Source organism: Chelonoidis abingdonii, chromosome 2 (genome assembly GCF_003597395.2).
Source record: "Chelonoidis abingdonii isolate Lonesome George chromosome 2, CheloAbing_2.0, whole genome shotgun sequence".
Classification (NCBI taxonomy): domain Eukaryota; kingdom Metazoa; phylum Chordata; order Testudines; family Testudinidae; genus Chelonoidis; species Chelonoidis abingdonii.
Window position 1 is genome coordinate 151,954,683 of NC_133770.1, and position 17,742 is coordinate 151,972,424.

Sequence of the window (17,742 nt, forward strand, 5' to 3'; positions counted from 1 at the left end):
TGGTTGTGAATTTATATATTTGTGTAGATGTAAAACTGTGCTCGTAATTTGTCCTTAATATTTAGCTCCATCTCACAGCCAGGCAGGGAGGGGCTGCGTCCCCAACCAAGCAAGGCTAGATCCAAGCACTCAGCACTGTACAGCTCAGGAAAAGATAAGGGATGGGCCATTAAAATTAATGGCAAAACGTTGAAACCCCTTGAAACTGAAAAGAAAACTCTAGTCTTGGGAAATAAAGGAAGGAATTCCCCCCACCTGAATCACCACAGTCTGAGGAAAAAACACCCTTGGGAAAGCGAAAGGGATTGAAGAGAAGGCTTCATGCTTCAGTCACCATTCCAGGGGACATGTGTCCATCCTGATGATGATTCTGTTCGATAATGGGGTTCTGCTGCTTCTCATCTCCCAAATAGTGTGGACCGACGCATGTTCATTTTCATTATCTGAGTAGATGCCACCAGTAGACAGTTGATTTTATTTTTTGCTGGTTTGGGTTCTGTAGTTTCTGCATTGGAATGTTGTTCTTTTAAGACTTCTGAAAGCATGTTACACACCTCGTCCCTCTCAGATTTTGGAAGGCACTTCAGATTCTTAAACCGTGGGTAGAGTGCTGTAGCTATCTTTAGAAATCTTACATTGGTACCTTCTTTGCATTTTGTGAAATCTGCAGTGAAAGTGTTCTTAAAATGAATATGTGCTGGGTCATCATCTGAAACTGCTGTAACATGAAATATATGGCAGAGCAGGGGACACACAATTCTTTCCCAAGGAGTTCCGTCACAAATTTAATGAACGCTTTTTTTTTTAACAAGCTTCATCAGCATGACAGCACGTCCTCTGGAATGATGGTCGAAGCATGAAGGGGCATACAAATGTTTAGCATGTAAATACCTTGCAATGCTGGCTACAAAAGTGACATGTGAATGCCTGTTCTCACTTTCAGATGACATTGTAAATAAGAAGAGGGCAGCATTATCTCCTGTAAATGTAAACAGACTAGTTTGTCTTAGTGATTGGCTGAACAAGAAGTAGGACTGAGTGGACTTGTAGGCTCTGAAGTTTTACATTGTTTTGTTTTTGAGTGCAGTTATGTAACCAAAAAAAAATCTACGTTTATAAATTGTACTTTCACAGCAAAGAGATTGTACTACAATACTTGTATGAGGTGAATTGAAACACTATTTCTTTGGTTTATCTTTTACAGTGCAAATATTTGTAATTGATTTCAATTACAACACAGAATATTATATATATGAAAATGTAGGAAAAACACCCAAAGTATTTAATACATTTTAAGTGGTATTCTATTGTTTAACAGTGTGATTAACACTGCGGTTAATCGCGATTCATTTTATTGAGCTAACTGTGTGAGTTAACTGCGATTAATCGACAGCCCTAGTTTCTACACAGTCGTGATACACCATCTCTTCCCAATGCACTGCCGCTCTGTCCTGAGTCAATGGCAGTGTTCCGGACCCAAGAGGTGTCTTGGGGCTTGTGACCGGGGGCTGGGCAGCAGCTGATCCAGCACTCTGGTCCCTGCAGCTGCAACTGCTGGCACTTCGCACACTGGACTATGGGAACTGGGCCCCGCTGAGAGACTGAAGACAGTCCGGAGCGAGTTAAAAGCTAATAACCTTGTTAACACCAAGGAACAAGGCACAGGCAGGAAGCGGGAAGAGAGGAAGTGAAGAAGCTGTAGGCTGGTAGAGTCAAGGCCAGAGAAGGCTCTCCTCTGGGGGCTCAGGAGGGCTTAGGGTGTGTCTGCATTGCAATTAGTCAGCTGTGGCTGGTCTGTGCCAGCTGATTGGGCTCATGGGACTCAGGTCTGGCACTCTTCTGCCTCTCAGGGTCCTAGAGCCCCAGGCTACTGTTAAAGCTGCTGCACAGTGGGTACAGGGGATGGGAACAGACTCCGTAAAGAAATGCTGGGTGGTCTCTGAATAGTTTGTCTGTCTGGAAAGAGGCAGGAGCAGACTCCCCCTCACCCATCAAAGGGATTATTCCATGGACTGGAGGCTATGGGGCTTTCCTGTTGGCTCTAGAAGTGCTCAATGTTGCCCCTGCCTGCAGCACATGGACACCAGAAGCTCCAGAGCACCACCCTAGTTCAGAGCCTGATCTCTGAGGCTGCCTGCATTTCTAGGGAAAAGTACCTGGAGCAGGATTTTGTTCAACCATGAGATCAGCTCCCAGCTGTGGGAGCACTGCTGGAGGCAGGAAAATCCCTACTATTCCTCCGGGCACGAAGCCAGCTGGTCAGTTTAAAATGAATATTGGTAATCCTCAAAGCACAAACAGTCATATCATGTGACAATGGGAGTGTCAGTTGTTTACTGGCTGGGGGTGTAACCTGATCACCACACAGAGCTGCTATAAAAATGAGTCTGGCTGGCATGGGGGCTGGCACTGCACAGCTGGAGCTCCTGATCCCTCTTGAGGCGAGAGGACAGAATCCGACTTTCAGGGCTGCCTGAGGTTGTGAAGAGAAGCCTCACCCAGCCTGCAATGGGGATCAGTTCAAGCCAGCAGCCAGGTAAGAGGGAACAATCCTGACACACTGCGTGGTCCTGTCACCCGGGGGAGAGAGATGCAGTTGCCTGTGGTACAGAAAAGCAGCACCTGCACAGGCAGGTGGGGGATGGAAAGCGATGGGTGAAATGCCGAAGGTGTAGTTTGCAACCTGGCTCTTGAGCTAAATGCCAACATTTGGGATCTGAGTTCAGCCCAGTCTCAATGGAAGGACAGAGCTGTGGAGCATGGCCGTGTGATATACCCTGATCATGTCAAATACCGGGGCTGCCCCAGCCTGCCAGGTGCTACTTGTAGATGGGCTTTATCTGCTCCCCTGTACCATAGGAACTGGGCACCTCCCAGGTATCCTCTCTTGTGGGGTTAGCCCTATTGCTGGAGTAGGGACTAAGCACAGGGAGACAAAAGGTTTGCCTGCATGCTGCATTATTTCGCACCAAGGGCTGTAGATTCGAGTGTGTGTGTGACTGGCCTGTGTGGACATTGCTGGTGCCCTTGTGCAGGCTAACAGAGCACTATTTGCAGGGCTGGAGTGACACATACTAGAGAACTTTCAGGGTGTGCAGCAAGGGCCACACAAGCCAGTTAGCAAGCAGCGAGCTGGCACCAGCCAGAATTGACCCCCTCTGGGGTGGACCAGCGTACTGGGTAGTCAAGCCCTCGGAGTCTGTGGCAGAGCAGAAGCTGCTCTAAGGGCCATGCTAGAACCAGCAAAGCATCCCTCAGCTGCCATTCTTTCCAGCTTGCGGAACCACTGCTTTAGCTCCAGGAGCAGGGGCTGGTGCTGAAGATTACGTAGGAGTTGCTGTGGCTCATTGCCCTGCCACCCAGGCATGTGTAAGACTGTGTCACAGACTGTGCGGTGCTGAGCGCATGTTGTGATGGGGGCACAGCGATACCCAAGACAGGTAGCTCAGCGTAAGGATGGGAGTGGAGAGTAATGCTGGGAAGCCATGACTCACCTTCCCAAAGCACTGTAAGCTGGTTTGAACAGAATCCTAGAATCATGGGGCTGGCAGGGATCTTGAGAGGTCATCTAGGCCAGTCCCCTACACTTGTGGCAGAACTAAATATTATCTAGACCATCCTTGACAGGTGTTTGTCTAACCTGCTCCTAAAAATCTCCAGAGATGGAGATTCCAAAACTTCCCTGGGCAATTTATTCCAGTGCTTAACCACCCTGAGAGTTAGGAAGTTTTTCCTAATGTCCAACCTAAACCTCCCTTGCTGCAATTTAAGCCCATTGCTTCTTGTCCTAGCCTAAGAGGTTAAGAAAAACAATTTTTCTCCATCTCCCTTCCCAAGCGGAGTACTTTGCATTTGTCCTTGTTGAATTTCATCCTATTTACTTCAGCCCATTTCTCCAGTTTGTCCAGATCATTTTTCATTATAATCCTATTCTCCAAAGCACTTGCAACCCCTCCCAGCTTGGTATTGTCTGAAAACTTTAGAAGCATGCTCTCTATGCCATTATCTAAATCACTGATGAAGATATTGAACAGAAACGGACCCAGAACTGATCCCTGTGGGACCCCACTCGTTATGCCCTTCCAGCTTGTCTGTGAACCACTGATAACTGCTCTCCGGGAACTGTTTTCCAACCAGTTTTGCACCCACCTTACAGTAGCTCCATCTAGATTGCATTTCCCTAGTTTGTTTATGAGAAGGTCATGCAAGGTGATATCAAAAGCCTTACTAAAGTCAAGATGTATCACATCTACCACTTCCCCCACATCCACAAGGCTTGGTACCCTGTCAAAGAAAGCAATCAAGTTGGTTTGAAACAATTTGTTTTTGATAAATCTGTGCTGACTGTTACTTATCACCTTATTATCTTCTAGGTGTTTGCAAATTGATTGCTTAATTATTTGCTGCATTATCTGAAATTAAGTTGACTGATCTGTAATTCCCTGGGTTGTCCTTATTCCCCTTTTTATAGATGGGCGCTACATTTGCCATTTTCCAGCCCTCTGGAATCTCTCCCGACTTCCATGACTTTTCAAAGATAATCACTAATGGCTGATATCTCCTCTGTCAGCTCCTTGAGTCAGTGGTGGATTAGCCACTGGGCCAATGGGGCACATGCCCAGGGACCTGGCCAATTGGGTGACCCCAGAAAAATGGGCACCCCCTGCATCCCAACCTGCTCTGCCTGCTTACCTGGCACTCCTGCCGGGGAGCAGAGTCAGAGCACTGGGACTTGCCCTGCTCCCCAGCAAGAGTGCTGGGCAGGTGGAGCAGGACATGCCCCTTCGCCCTGACCTTGCTCCCTGGCAGGAGTGGCGGGGGAGGCTAGAGGTGCTGCAGGTGGAAGGGGTCAGGAGGCGCCCCCACTTGCTCTGGTCCAGGGCCCCACAAATTCATATTCTGCCTCTGCCTTGAATATTCTAGGGTGTATTTAATCAGACCCTCTTGACTTGAATAGCGTAACTGAAGTCGACGTATCTTAGATCGAATTAAAATTACTTACTTTGTGTCCTCTTGGTGCGAGATCTACAGCCGCGGCTCCCCCGTCGACTTTGCTTCTGCCTCTCACACTGCTGGACTTCAGCAGTCAACGGGAGAGCGATCGGGGATCAATTTATCACGTCTACACTACACGTGATAAATCGATCCCTGATAGATCGATCACTACCCGCCAATGCGGCTGGTAGTGTAGACATAACCCTAGAATTATGAACTCTACCATTTCATGATCACTTTCACCCAAGCTGCCTTCCATTTTCAAATTCTCTACCAGTTCCTCCCTATTTGTCAAAATCAAATCTGGACCACCCTCTCCCATCGTGGCTTTCTCCACCTTCTGAAATAAAAAATTGTCTCCAATACATTCCAAGACCTGCCCAGTCTCCACAACTTTCCAGCTGCGGGCTGTTGGTGGGACTCATGTAAGAATAGACCCACTGTGTTTATCCTCAGCTTGAGCGCACGTTACTTATCTCCAGCAATAGCTAATCTACCTGGAACAGTAGCAGTGCCATAAATCATGTTATTGCGGACTTTCCCAGCACTACATACTGTATCTGTTGTTGATGTAGCAATCTCAGATATGGCTTTGTGAGGAGCTGTAGCGAGGGAGTGGCAGGAATAGTGGGTATAATCCAGGCCACATTCTGCTCCGAGTTTTGTCTCCCATTCACAGCACGGCTGGCCAGCATGGACAGGGCACAGCAAGCTGCACTCAGTGCCCAGCCGTGGGGCAATGCCAATTGTATCACAGGGCCTGGAGAGAGCCAGTCTGAAAGGTAACAGGCACTGGGTCCTGTTAGCCAGGGTCTTGGGCATAAGAACATAAGAACAGCCATACTGGGTCAGACCAAATGTCCATCTACCCAGTATCCTGTCTTCCGACAGTGGCCAATGCCAGGTGCCCACGGCCATTGAGTTCAATGGGAGCTCCCCTCAACTGGTGCCAGGACAGGATCTGGTGAGGAAAGAGAGAGAGAGAGCCCCCAGGGAGCATACTGTAGGTCTGCAGAGCCTGTAACTGCCTTCCGGCGGGGCTGTCTCTGTTCTGCACCTGCGCAGCGCCTGGCACAACGGGGCCTCGGGCCAGGCTTTCCCGCCGTGCAGGCAGTGCGAGTAGCAGTGCATAGGCCTAAGCAAACAATCAGGGAGGGCAGGCCGCTGCCCCGAGGAGTTTACAGTTACTCACACCCGGTATGAACACAGGCAACAGCTCGGGGAGGGAGCGCAGTGATCAGTGGTGTGGAGACCAGCCGAGGGAAGTGGGTTGGTGAAGGAGGAATCTGATGGGAAGGGAGGAGGGGGCTGCCAGGCAGGTGTGCCCAAGGAGCCTGGGGCAAACCTAGGAGGTTGCAGGTGTGAAGCCAAGGGCCTGATCCTGTTCTAAGGTGTAAGTCAGGAGTCATTGATGCAGGGGGCGGATTCACTGTGCAGTGAAGCAGGGAGTCTGGGCCCAGACTGGGGGAAGGAGAAGAGCAACCAGCTGTCCAGGCACCCTGAACAAACTGTTAGGAACACACCGTCGCCTGAGCGGGTGAAGCCAGAAGGAGCCCTGGAATCTGGCTGAACAGGCATTCTCTGCATGTGAGCAAAGGCAGCTTTTCCTTGGAAAGGCCTCAGGGCCTTGGCCTTGCTACGTGCAGAGAGAATTGGCAGAAATGGCATGGAAGCCTTTTGATTTGACAGATTTCACATTGATCAGGTGGGAGCTGGGAGTTCTAGCCAGACCGCTGAGAGCTACTCTAGCATCAGTAGCTATGTTACGGCAGCGCCTCGTGGCCCTAATCAAAGGGGTCCCATTATGCTGTGTGCTGTACAGACATGACATGGGCCAGATCTGCCCCTGGGGTAAATTGTAGCTTCAGTTGCTGTGGTCTATGAGTAACATTTTTAAATGATGCAGGGGAGTAGGTCCCATTTTCAAAAGCAATGGAGTCAATTGCGGTCAGATTTTCAAAGGGGTTTAGGCCCCTATAGATGCAGTTTGGCGCCTTCAGGGATTTGCAAAGCACCTGGCTCCCATTGAAATTCACATGGGATGGGAACCCAGGAGTTTCTGAAAATCTCATGAGTCACCTATTTGCATATTAGACGCCTAAACATGGTTACAAATTTGGCCCTTAGGAGCCTAAATTTCATTTAAAGTCAATGGGACTTAGGGGCATAACTGTCCAAGTTGCTTCTGAAAATGGCTCCTAAATCACTAGGTCCTTTTTGCACAATGCAACATGGATGGAGTGGCACCGATTTACACCAGCTGAGGATCTGGCATGTTGAGGAATGAGCCTTTCCCTACTGCAGAGAACTTGCGCTGATGATAGAGTGATTCCCCCTCTCCTGATCTGCAGCCCCTTCTGCTCATGCCCCTGTGTGCTGACCAATCCAAGACCAGAAGGATGGCCACACTGGGTGGTGCTTTTATGACACAAATAGGGTCTTCAGTGCTTGTTTAAGGGGGTTCATTTAGGTACCAAACTAATTTCACTTGTGCCCTGGGTTGGGAGGAGAATGTCAGGCCATAACATAAAGCCCTGGCTATCTCTCTTTCCCTCACTCTGTTTCACTCTTCTGCATTCTCCTCTTCCCTCCTCCCCAGAAGGAATCACTAGACAGACTACATTCCCCTCTCAACCCTGCCAGCACAGCCTAGTCCAGGCCATGCTCCGGTGCTGGAGCAAGGTGGGGCTAGGAGATGTGTTCCCTCTAGAACAGGGGTTTGGAGGTCCCCCTCCCCCGCAACATGCCATAAAAACTCCATGCCTCCCCCCAGCCATGCTACAACAACTGTTTTACTGCATAGCCAGTGGTTTAACAGCTGTATTAAATGGATAGTTATACAGCTACACACACACACACATCTATAATAATAGAATCATAGAATAGCAGGGTTGGAAGGGCCCTCAGGAGATATGTAGTCCAACCCCCTGCTCAAAGCAGGACCAATCCCCAACTAAATCATCCCAGCCAGGGCTTTGTCAAGCCTGACCTTACAAACTTCTAAGGAAGGAGATTCCACCACTGCCCTTGGTAACCCATTCCAGTGCTTCACCACCCTCCTAGTGAAATAGTTTTTCCTAATATCCAACCAAGACCTCCCCCACTGCAACTTGAGACCATTGCTCCTTGTTCTTTTATCTGCCACCACTGAGAACAGCTGAGCTCCATCCTCTTTGGAACCCCCCTTCAGGTAGTTGAAAGTAGCTTTCAAATCCCCCCTCACTCTTTTCTTCTGCAGACTAAATAACCCCAGTTCCCTATAAATCATGTGTCCCAGCCCCCTAATCATTTTCATTGCCCTCTGCTGGACTGTCTCCAATTTGTCCACATCCTTTCTGCAGTGGAGGGCCCAAAACTGGACACAGTACTCCAGATGTGGCCTCATCAGTGCCGAATAGAGGGGAATAATCACTTCCCTCGATCTACTGGCAATGCTCCTACTAATGCAGCCCAGTATGCCGTTAGCCTTCTTGGCAATGAGGGCACACCTTGACTCATATCCAGCTTCTCATCCACTGTAATTCCCAGGTCCTTTTCTGCAAAGCTGCTATGACGAAAGTGGGAACGTTCTTAATGTTTTCTCCGAACACTATGTGGTGCTCAGTTTCCCTATGCATTTCTTAAGTATCTAGGTGGTGGGATAAGGATGTGTGATTGTTGTAGAGCCCTAGAGGGCCAATGTGATGCTGTCTGCACAGAGAATGGCCAACACCCTGTCTTCTGGCAATTGATGGCCTGTGCCCCTCCCCTGAAAGGTGCCAACTGAAGGTGTTGGAGAACAAAGAGATCAGGTGGCCTCCTTGCCCGGGAAAGAGACAAAGGCCAGAGGAGGAGCTGGAGAGGGTTTCAGTTTGGAGCTGGCTGGGGAAACAGAGGGAGGCCCAGAACTGGGATCTGGGCTCCCTGCCCACAAGATGGACCTGACTGAGGGGTCCTATTTTCTGTACCTACAAGCTCTGTTTTAGACTTTGTTCCTGTCGTCTAATACACCTTCTGTTTTACTGGCTGGCTGAGAGTCTTGGTGAATCCCAGAAAGTGGGGGGGACAGGGCCCTGACTCCGCCACACTCCATGACAACCTACTTAGCCAGTCGGTCACCAGCCTGTAGCAGTGCATGGGATTCTTCCATCCTAATGCAGGACTCTGCACTTGTCCTTGTTGAACCTTATGAGATTTCTTTTAGCCCAAGCCTCCAATTTGTCTAGGTCACTCTGGACCCTATCCCTACCCTCCAGCGTATGTACCTATCCCCCCAGTTTTGTGTTATCCACAAACTTGCTGAGGGTGCAATCCATCCCATCATCCAAATCATTAATAAAGATGTTGAACAAAACCGGCCCCAGGACTGACCCCTGGGGCACTCCACTTGATACCGGCTGTCAACTCGACTTCGAACTGTTGATCACTATCATTGAGCATGACAATCTAGCCAGCTTTCTATCCACCTTATAGTCCATTCATCCAATCCATACTTCTTTAACTTGCTGGCAAGAATACTGTGGGAGACCATATCAAAAGCTTTGCTAAAGTCAAGGTATATCACATCCACCGAGTTCTGCATATCCCCAAAGCCAGCTTTCTCATCATAGAAAGCAGTCAGGTTGGTCAGGCATGACTTGCCCTGGGTGAATCCTTGTTGACTGTTCCTGATCACCTTCCTCTTCTCCAAGTGCTTCAAAATGGATTCCTGGAGGACGTGCTCCATGATTTTTCTGGGGACTGAGGTGAGGCTGTAGTTCCCCAGATTCTCCTTCTTCCCTTTATTAAAAGATGGTCACTACATTTGCCTTTTTCCAATCATCCGGGACCTCTCCCGATCTCCATGACTTTCAAAGATAATGGCCAATGGCTCTGCAATCATATCAGCCAACTCCCTCAGCATCCTCAGATGCATTGCATCCGGCCCCATGGGCTTGTGCATGTCCAGCTTTTCTAAATAGTCCTTAACCTGTTCTTTCACCACTGAGGGCTGCTCACCTGCTCCCCATACTGTGCTGCCCAGTGCAGCAGTCTGGGAGCTGACCTTGTCTGTGAAGACCGAAGCAAAAAAGCATTGAGTACTTCAGATTTTTCCACATGCTCTGTCATTAGGTTGCCTCCTCCATTCAGTAAGGGTCCCACACTTTCCCTTACCACCTTCTTGTTGCTAACAAAGCTGTATAAACCCTTCTTGTTACCCTTCACATCCCTTGCTAGCTGCAACTCCAATTGTGCTTTGGCCTTCCTGATTACACCCCTGTATGCTGGAACAATATTTTTATATTCCTCCCTAGTCATCTGTCCAAGTTCCCACTTCTTGTAATCTTCCTTTTTGTGTTTAATCTCACCAAAGATTTCACTGTTAAGCTAAGCTGGTCACCTGCCATATTGGCTATTCTTTCTGCACATCAGGATGGTTTGTTCCTGCAACCTCAATAAGGATTCTTTAAAATTCAGCCAGCTCTCCTGGACTCCTTTACCCCTCATATTAGCCTCCCAGAGGATCCTGCCCATCACTTCCCTGAGGGAGTCAAAGGCTGCTTTTCTCAAGTCCAGGGTCTGTATTCTGCTGCTCTCCTTTCTTTCTTTTGTCAGGATCCTGAACTCGACCATCTCATGGTCACTGCCTCCCAGGTTCCCATCCACTTTTGCTTCCCCTACCAATACTTCCCTGTTTGTGAGCAGCAGGTCAAGAGGAACACGGCCTCTAGTTGGTTCCTCCAGCATTTGTACCAGAAAGTTGTCCCCAACACCCTACCAAAAACTTCCTGGATAATATACAAAAGAAAAAGATAATATAGATACAAAAATAAAAAAAACTGAATATTATGTTTAAATATTAATATGCCTGAGCTCGGCTGCCCAGGGCTGAAGCCCGAGCCCTGCCATGCAGGGCCCCTGTGGCATGGGGACCTGGCCAATTACCTGGTTGCTGACCCCTAATGCCAGCCCTGCTGTAGCCGATAGGTTCCAGTGTACCATTCAGGAAAATGAACACACTTATTTTGGGGGAATCCTGTGAGGAAGTGGGACTGTTCTTAATGTTTCCTCAGAATACTGTATGGGTGCCTCAGTTTCTGGCCGACCCTCTGTCGCCTGGCAACTAATGGCCCAGGTCCTTCCCCCCTGGAAGGAGATGCTAAAGGTGTGGGAGAAAAAGAGGTCAGGTGACCTCCTGGCCCGGGAAAGGAACTGAGCAGAGAAGGAAGGGTTGGAGGGGGTTTCAGTTTGGGAGCTGGCTGGGAATGAGGAGTGAGGGCAGACGTGGGGTCTACCTCACTGGGCCCCAAAATGGACCTGGCCGAGGGGTCCCGTTCTCTGTACCTACAAGCTCTGCTTTAGACCATGTTCCTATCATCTAATAAACCTCTGTTTTACTGGCTGGCTGAGAGTCACGTCTGACTGCGAAGTGGGGGTGCAGGATCCTCTGGCTTCCCCAGGACCCCACCAGGGCGGACTCGCTGTGGGAAGCACATGGAGGGGCAGAGGATACTGAATGCTCCAAGGAGAGACCCAGGAGGTGAAGCCGTGTGAGCTTCTTGCCCTGGAGACAGTCTGCTCCAAGGGAGAGGAGGCTCCCCAAAGTCCTGACTGGCTTGGTGGGGAGCAGTTCCAGAGCACCGCCCGGGGACTCTGTGACAAACCCCAAAACCTGCTCATGGCCCCCTGAGCCTCCAGTTGAGAGCCACAGGGCTAGAGGGATCTTTCACTCGGGCACAGGCCAGAATCTTTAGGGGGTGGGGAAGCAGGCAAAATCGCAGACCGTTTGGCTGCCTATCTGGCTAGAGTTCGCTTTGGCGCCCGTCACCATTGTGTCTAAGGCTGGGATCTTCAGAAGGCCCAGCTCCCACTGACAGCCAATGGGGTTTTGGTGCCTGACTCCCTTAGGCCTTTGAAAACCCCAGCCTAAGGCTTTGACTACCCTAGAGTTTACAGTGGCACAGCTGGACCCAGGTCAACGGGAGAGAGCTCTCCCATCAGCTTAACCCCTCCAGCCCCAGCGAGTGGCAGGACCTATTTGGCGGGAGGAGACGCTCCCCTACCGACATAGCGCTGTGCACACAAGCGCTTGGGTCGGTGTAACAGAAGTCGCTCAGGGGGGGTGGTTTATTCAAACCCCTGGGTGATGTAAGTTCTGCCACCATGGGCTGTAGTGTAGGTGTAGCCATAAAGCTTTCTAGCTGCTCAAATGCCTCTTCCCGGCAGCGTAGTACCTGGGGAGGAAGCCGCATTTGTTTACATAGCTTGTGTGCCAGCTGGCTGTTCAGGAGCCAGTGGAGTCACAAGACCAGGCTGCAGATATATTCTAGAGTTGTGATTAGCTGCTGCTCCCCATGATTGGCCAGACAGCAAGGGTGATAATCTGGAAACAGGAGAGGAGAGGTCATAGTTGCCTATAGAAGACCAAGCCCCTAATATCCTTCCCCAGTGAGGCAGTCAAACCTCTCCCGGTGAATGACCCTGACAGTGCCCCAGTGCTCCTAGTTACCTAGATCTCTCATTGCCCGGTCAGAACCTTTCACTTTCTTTCTGACTTGAAGTAAAATCCACAGTGAATTCAGATAAGACCCACAGTTGTTTTTCTTCTCAACATGATTAGTATCTATGACTGAAGAGAGAGGACTCCTGGCCAAGGAGGAACAAGGATCGCAGCTGCAGCTGGCCTAGAGAGATAGTGCACAGCAGGGAGATGGGCTTTCCTTCCTTGGGATAAACAGCCTGGGAAAAGGATCAGATCAACATAGGGAATTCCCTAGGGAAGGGGAATTCCAGCCTAGGAGATTGAATTCTCCTCTCAGCCCAGGAGACCGGGCCCTTCCAGGATAGGGCTAAGGGAGACAAGGTAGGAAGGACTGAACTGATGTGCTCGGGAGATGGTATTGCTTTCATGGTATGCTGAGGGATCCCTGGTGCATAATGCGGAGAAGGCTGCGAGGGGAGGAACATGGGGAGTGGGTTCAAGAGGGATGTAGTCCCTGAGGGCAGAGGACCCGGCTGGCATTGGTGGGTGGGGTTTTGAAACGGACAGATCAGACAGTTCTTGGCATGGTCCCTTCTGCTTGGTGCCTTGGGGAAGACAGCGCTGGGATCAGGCTCTTGAAACCCTACAGGAAGATGGGCCCAAGTACACCCTGAACTTGATGGTGGGAGCAAGATACATGCCCTGTGGTTCAGAGCCAGAACAGCGCAGGGAGGAGGCTGGTCTCTACAGATAAGTGGGGGTCTGCTCTCAGGGGTTCTCAGCCTCTCCCAGACAAAGACGCTTCCCCCATCTCGCCAGAACCTCCTTCCATTTAACACTATGGGAAGGGCAAGGTGGCTGTGACCCCTACATTGCAAACACTGCATGGGCGTAGCTGTGGAGTAACCCCACGGCAGTCAGTGGGGGGCCATGGTGTCACACTGGAGCCTAGTCTCCAGCACTCTGCCCTGCAATCCTGGAGGGCCTGTGGCAGGGGGTAGAGTGCATTGGTTAGATGGGGCTGCAGATGCTTGGCCTGGCAGGACTGGGCACAGACCCTCTAGCAGCTGCACGGAGCATCACTAGCTCATTCCTTCCTCCTGTGTCTCACACAGGCGTGGAGAATAGTGACGGGGACGCTTCCCAGGCCCTCTTCTTCCACCCCTTCACCTATGGCTCCCAGGTCCTCATGGATGAGTTCCACCATGTGGCTGAGCGGGCCAGCAGCTTCCATGATGGCATCATCTTCACCAACCGGCCCATCCAGCTCCATGAGAAGGTGACACTGAAGATCTTGAAGAAGGAGCCCCGTTGGCATGGGGGGCTGAGGGTGGGCTTCACCTCCATGGACCCCTCCAAGATGGACCCTGGTCACCTCCCTCCATTTGCATGCCCCAACCTGGTCATGCAGGGGAAAACCTGGGCTGCAGTCCTGCCGGACCAGTGCATAGAGGAAGGCACCATCCTCAAGTTCTGGGTGGACCACAGAGGCAGAGTTTTCTTCCGCAGCCAGCAAGAGGCCCGGAATTTGCCCCTGCTGAAGGGCATCCCCGTGAATGGCCGTCTCTGGGCCATCATTGATGTCTATGGACAGACCAAGGCGGTTCAGATTCTGGGTGAGCATGCAGCAGCGCTGGGGACTGATGCCTTGGGGTCATGGTCCACACAGCACATCTGGGGAGATCTTTTATTCCCTCCTGCCTGAGCTGCAGGGGCCACCCCACATGGGGTGGGATTGACGGCAGCACAGGGAGGGAAGCCAGGGGATGACAGACATGGCGATGACTGGCTGCCCTGCTTGGCTCAGACAGGGGGAGCTCTGCAAGGCACAGGTACCCTTTGGAGTGTGGGCATAGAGAGGCAGAATGCCCTGCCCTGACTGCCCCACCTCACACCTCCCTGACTGCAGAGGATGCCCCGACTGCCGCACCTCACACCCCACTGACTGTGGGGCCTGCCACACCTCACACCCCCCTGACTGCAGGGGCTGTCCCACCTCACACCCCACTAACTGCGGGGGCTGCCCACACTGCCCCACACCCTGGCTGGGGGGGATTTCAGAGGAGGCTGAAGGATCTATGTGACCAGCTGCCCCTGAGCCCCTGCCCTCCCTTGTGCCCTTGGCTAATCCCAGCCCATTTCCTGTCTCTGCCCATGATGGGGATCTAGGAGGGCAGGGAGAGGGTGGGTGTGAGGAAAGGGTGGGGATTCCCACATTGCAGGAACGCCAATCTCCCTGGGAGATGCAATCCGATTTCCTGACCCTCTGGGGCTCGGCACAGACGCCTGCCTTGGAGGGCCTGGCCTGGCAGCTCAGGGGGCTGTTGCAGGGTGGACTCTGGCCCCCTGGAGTGAGCAGCTAGGGACTCGTTCCCTCTGGGGTCCGTTGAGAAGGGTTTATATTTGTTGAGGCTAATCCTGGACTCTGTGTTTTCCTCTTCTAGATCCCACAAGGCCCAGTGGAGGCATCTGTGATCCCGCCCCAGCCCCCAGGCCATCGTATCCTGCCAGGCCTCATGGTCAGTGGCTGAAGGTGGCTCTGACCACCGGCTCCTTCTGCTCCATTTCCTCTTGGGGCATGGAGCCAACCCGGCATGGGCCATGTCCCAACATACATGAGAACGGCCAGACTGGCTCAGCCCAATGGTCCAGTCAGCCCAGGATCTCATCACTGGGTGCTGTGCCTGGCCTGTGGTCAGCCTTCCTGGACAGAAGGCCTTGTAGCCCTAGGAGCTCTGGCGGTGTGGAAGCGCTGCCCATCTGTCCGTTCTGGAAGTCCCAGCAGAGACAGGCTCCCTCACCTCCACTAACCGCTGAGGGTCACCTGAGCAGCCAGGGACTGTTAACCACAGCCCCAGGCGCAGGGTCGGAAGCGAAGGGGACAGCCCTTGGACAGGCTGTGTCACTGGGTCAGCTGAGGGTGTGTCTACAAACTGGTTACCAGACCACTGTTGCAGCGGTTGTGTGTGTGTGGGGTCATTCCAAGATGGAGGGGAAATCTCTCTGGTCCTAGCTTACTAGTGCCCAGGAGCTCTCCAGGGTTGGGAGGGGTGGGATAGGGCAGAACATTAGCCCAGCAGGGGAAGATGCCTCGCCTGACCCTTTAACGCCATGCTCTTGTCTCCGCAGCGCCGGCATGCAGAGATTACAGCTCTCTCTAGGGAGGTGATGCGAAGGAGTGCATCATTTGCTGCTCACATGAGGCCAATGCTCTGCTGCAGCCCTGCGGCCACGCCACTCTCTGCCACTGTTGTGCCCAGGAGGTGTTCCACAACAACCAGCCTTGCCCCTTCTGTCGGGAGAAGATACAGGACATCGTCCAGGTCATCCCAGGAGCTCCAGCTCCTGGAACACTTCCGCCTGTTGGGAACCAACCATGGCCAGGCGGATGGATGGAAGCGGGGGTTGGGGGGTTTCTGAAACCTGCCACAGTGAAGGCTAGAGCTCCTCCCACCAGCACAACTCTGCTGCTGGCTCCCCTTGCTATGGGGGTCTTGGCCATGTCTTCTCCTCCCTCACTCTCTGCACCTTGCACAGGTGATGACTCTCCTATACTCTCCCTGGCTGGGCTGTTCATAACACAAGCAATTCGCACAGAGCAGGGGAGCCGGGGGGCAGCCCCCATGATGAGGGACTCAGCCCAGCAGAAACAAGGAAGGTGATGAGCCAAAATCAGGAGGCTCCCATTTCCTGTTGTTTCTCATGTATTCTGGGGAATAGCCCCTGAGAAATCTCTAGCCTTCTGTCCATGCCAGGAACGGGAGTTCAGACGCAGGGAGCCCAAACCACAGCCCAGCTCCAGACCCCAGCAGCACTGTGTAGGACTCAGATTTAGGTCTGAACTCCACTGCTCCGGCCTGTCTCTGGGGACAGGCCTTCCTGGCCCCACCAAGCCTTTCCTCTGGCCCCTGTCACCCCTGGAGTGGGGTGGACACTGTTCCCTGGAGAGAGCAGGGACATGCCAGCCAGAAGGGAGAATGGAGTGGGGAGGCAGGGAAATTTGCATGGGAGCCAGAAATAGTCTTCCCAGTTCATCTCCTGCCCGTGTAAATAGCACTACTGCCTGTAGTAACATCCGCCCCAGCAGCATCGGCCCATGTCTGGAGAGAGGAGCTCTGGCTAACACTGTATCTATGTATATATGCTGAAATGTGTGTAAATGTAACGGGGTCTCAGTCCCTCCTGGCAGCGGGTAACTAGCTCCGTTGTGCAGCTTGGTGTGTCTCACACACACGTGCACTCAGCTGCGGGAGCGTCACAGCCAAGTGGGCGGCTTTCACTTACTCAGGAATTTGGGGCCAGGCCAGATGCCATGGGAGTCAGTGGGAGCCTTTCCATTTGTGCTGAGGGGCTTTTGATGAAGCCCTGAGTGACAGAGATGGGCCTCGTCGGGGCAGATGGATCCAGGGTCAGCCGGGGGCCTCAGGTCCCAGGAAGCTGGGATGAACTGGGACAGCAGCTTTTCTTACTGCAAGGGAATTCCTCCTACATCCTGCAGTGAGGGGGAGGGATGCCAGCCCACAGGGGCCTGAGCACCCTGGGGGAGTGGAAAATACCTGGACTTTCCTGCTGCTTTGGGGAGGGGAATTCCATGGAGCTGTCCCTCCCCACACTAGGCACTCATGTGACCCACACCCAGGGATGCACGGGAGGGAGATGTGGACCTTTGCTTTACAGTCACCTTGGTGATAAACTGTCACACAAATGTCACTCGGTAGGGCCTGATCCTGGGTCCTATGCCAGCCCCTGCCATTGGCCTGCTGGGTGACTTCGAGCAAGTCCCTGTCTCTTGTTGTGCCTCAGTTTCCCCATCTGTAAAGTAATGGCACTAACTCCTTTTGTAAAGTGCTTTGAGATTTATGCTTGAGAAGTGCTATCTGAGTGCTGGGTATTGTTTACTGTTGGCTTTGGATCAGGCACCAGCATTTGGGATCAAATGTAAGACAGTACGTAAAGCCCCTGGGCCAGATTCTGTCCCCAGTTACCTCAGGGTAGATCCAGGGTGAAGACAACGCCCCATGCGCAGCATGTCCCGACCACTATGCCTTACCATCATGAGCTGGGCGGGGTGTTTCGGTGACTCCTTTGAAAATCTCACACCTTAATCTTTAAAACCAGCCGCATGCCAATGGGGAGAGGGGTGTGCCATTCGCGTCCATATGGACATGGTGCCAAAGGCTTGTCTGTTACTGTTAATGAACTGTATTTCTTATGGCCAGCTCTCTCTGGGGATTTCTGTTTGTCTTCAATGATCATTCCACCCACGGCGAGGCTAAGGACCCAGAAGCTCCCAGGTTATGGGAGGT

At 51.9% G+C, this 17,742-nt stretch overlaps 1 protein-coding gene across 1 annotated transcript; it reads left to right on the forward strand.

Annotated features, from left to right (window-relative positions):
• The first annotated feature begins 2,382 nt into the window (after positions 1-2,382).
• On the forward strand, positions 2,383-16,675 carry NEURL3 (neuralized E3 ubiquitin protein ligase 3). Its single transcript, XM_032763506.2, has 4 exons — positions 2,383-2,536; positions 13,552-14,052; positions 14,881-14,955; positions 15,566-16,675. Exons 1-4 carry the CDS (start codon positions 2,509-2,511, stop codon positions 15,595-15,597), a joined length of 636 nt encoding a protein of 211 aa, XP_032619397.2. The 5' UTR covers positions 2,383-2,508; the 3' UTR covers positions 15,598-16,675.
• Positions 16,676-17,742: the final 1,067 nt, after the last annotated feature.

Bases quoted from the DNA above. Each gene is read 5' to 3' on its own strand.
- NEURL3 (XM_032763506.2), top strand. From the start codon at position 2,509: ATGGGGATCAGTTCAAGCCAGCAGCCAG. The intron at 2,537-13,551 runs GTAAGAGGGAAC...TGTCTCACACAG, and splicing joins CAGTTCAAGCCAGCAGCCAG to GCGTGGAGAATAGTGACGGG. The intron at 14,053-14,880 runs GTGAGCATGCAG...TTCCTCTTCTAG, and splicing joins CAAGGCGGTTCAGATTCTGG to ATCCCACAAGGCCCAGTGGA.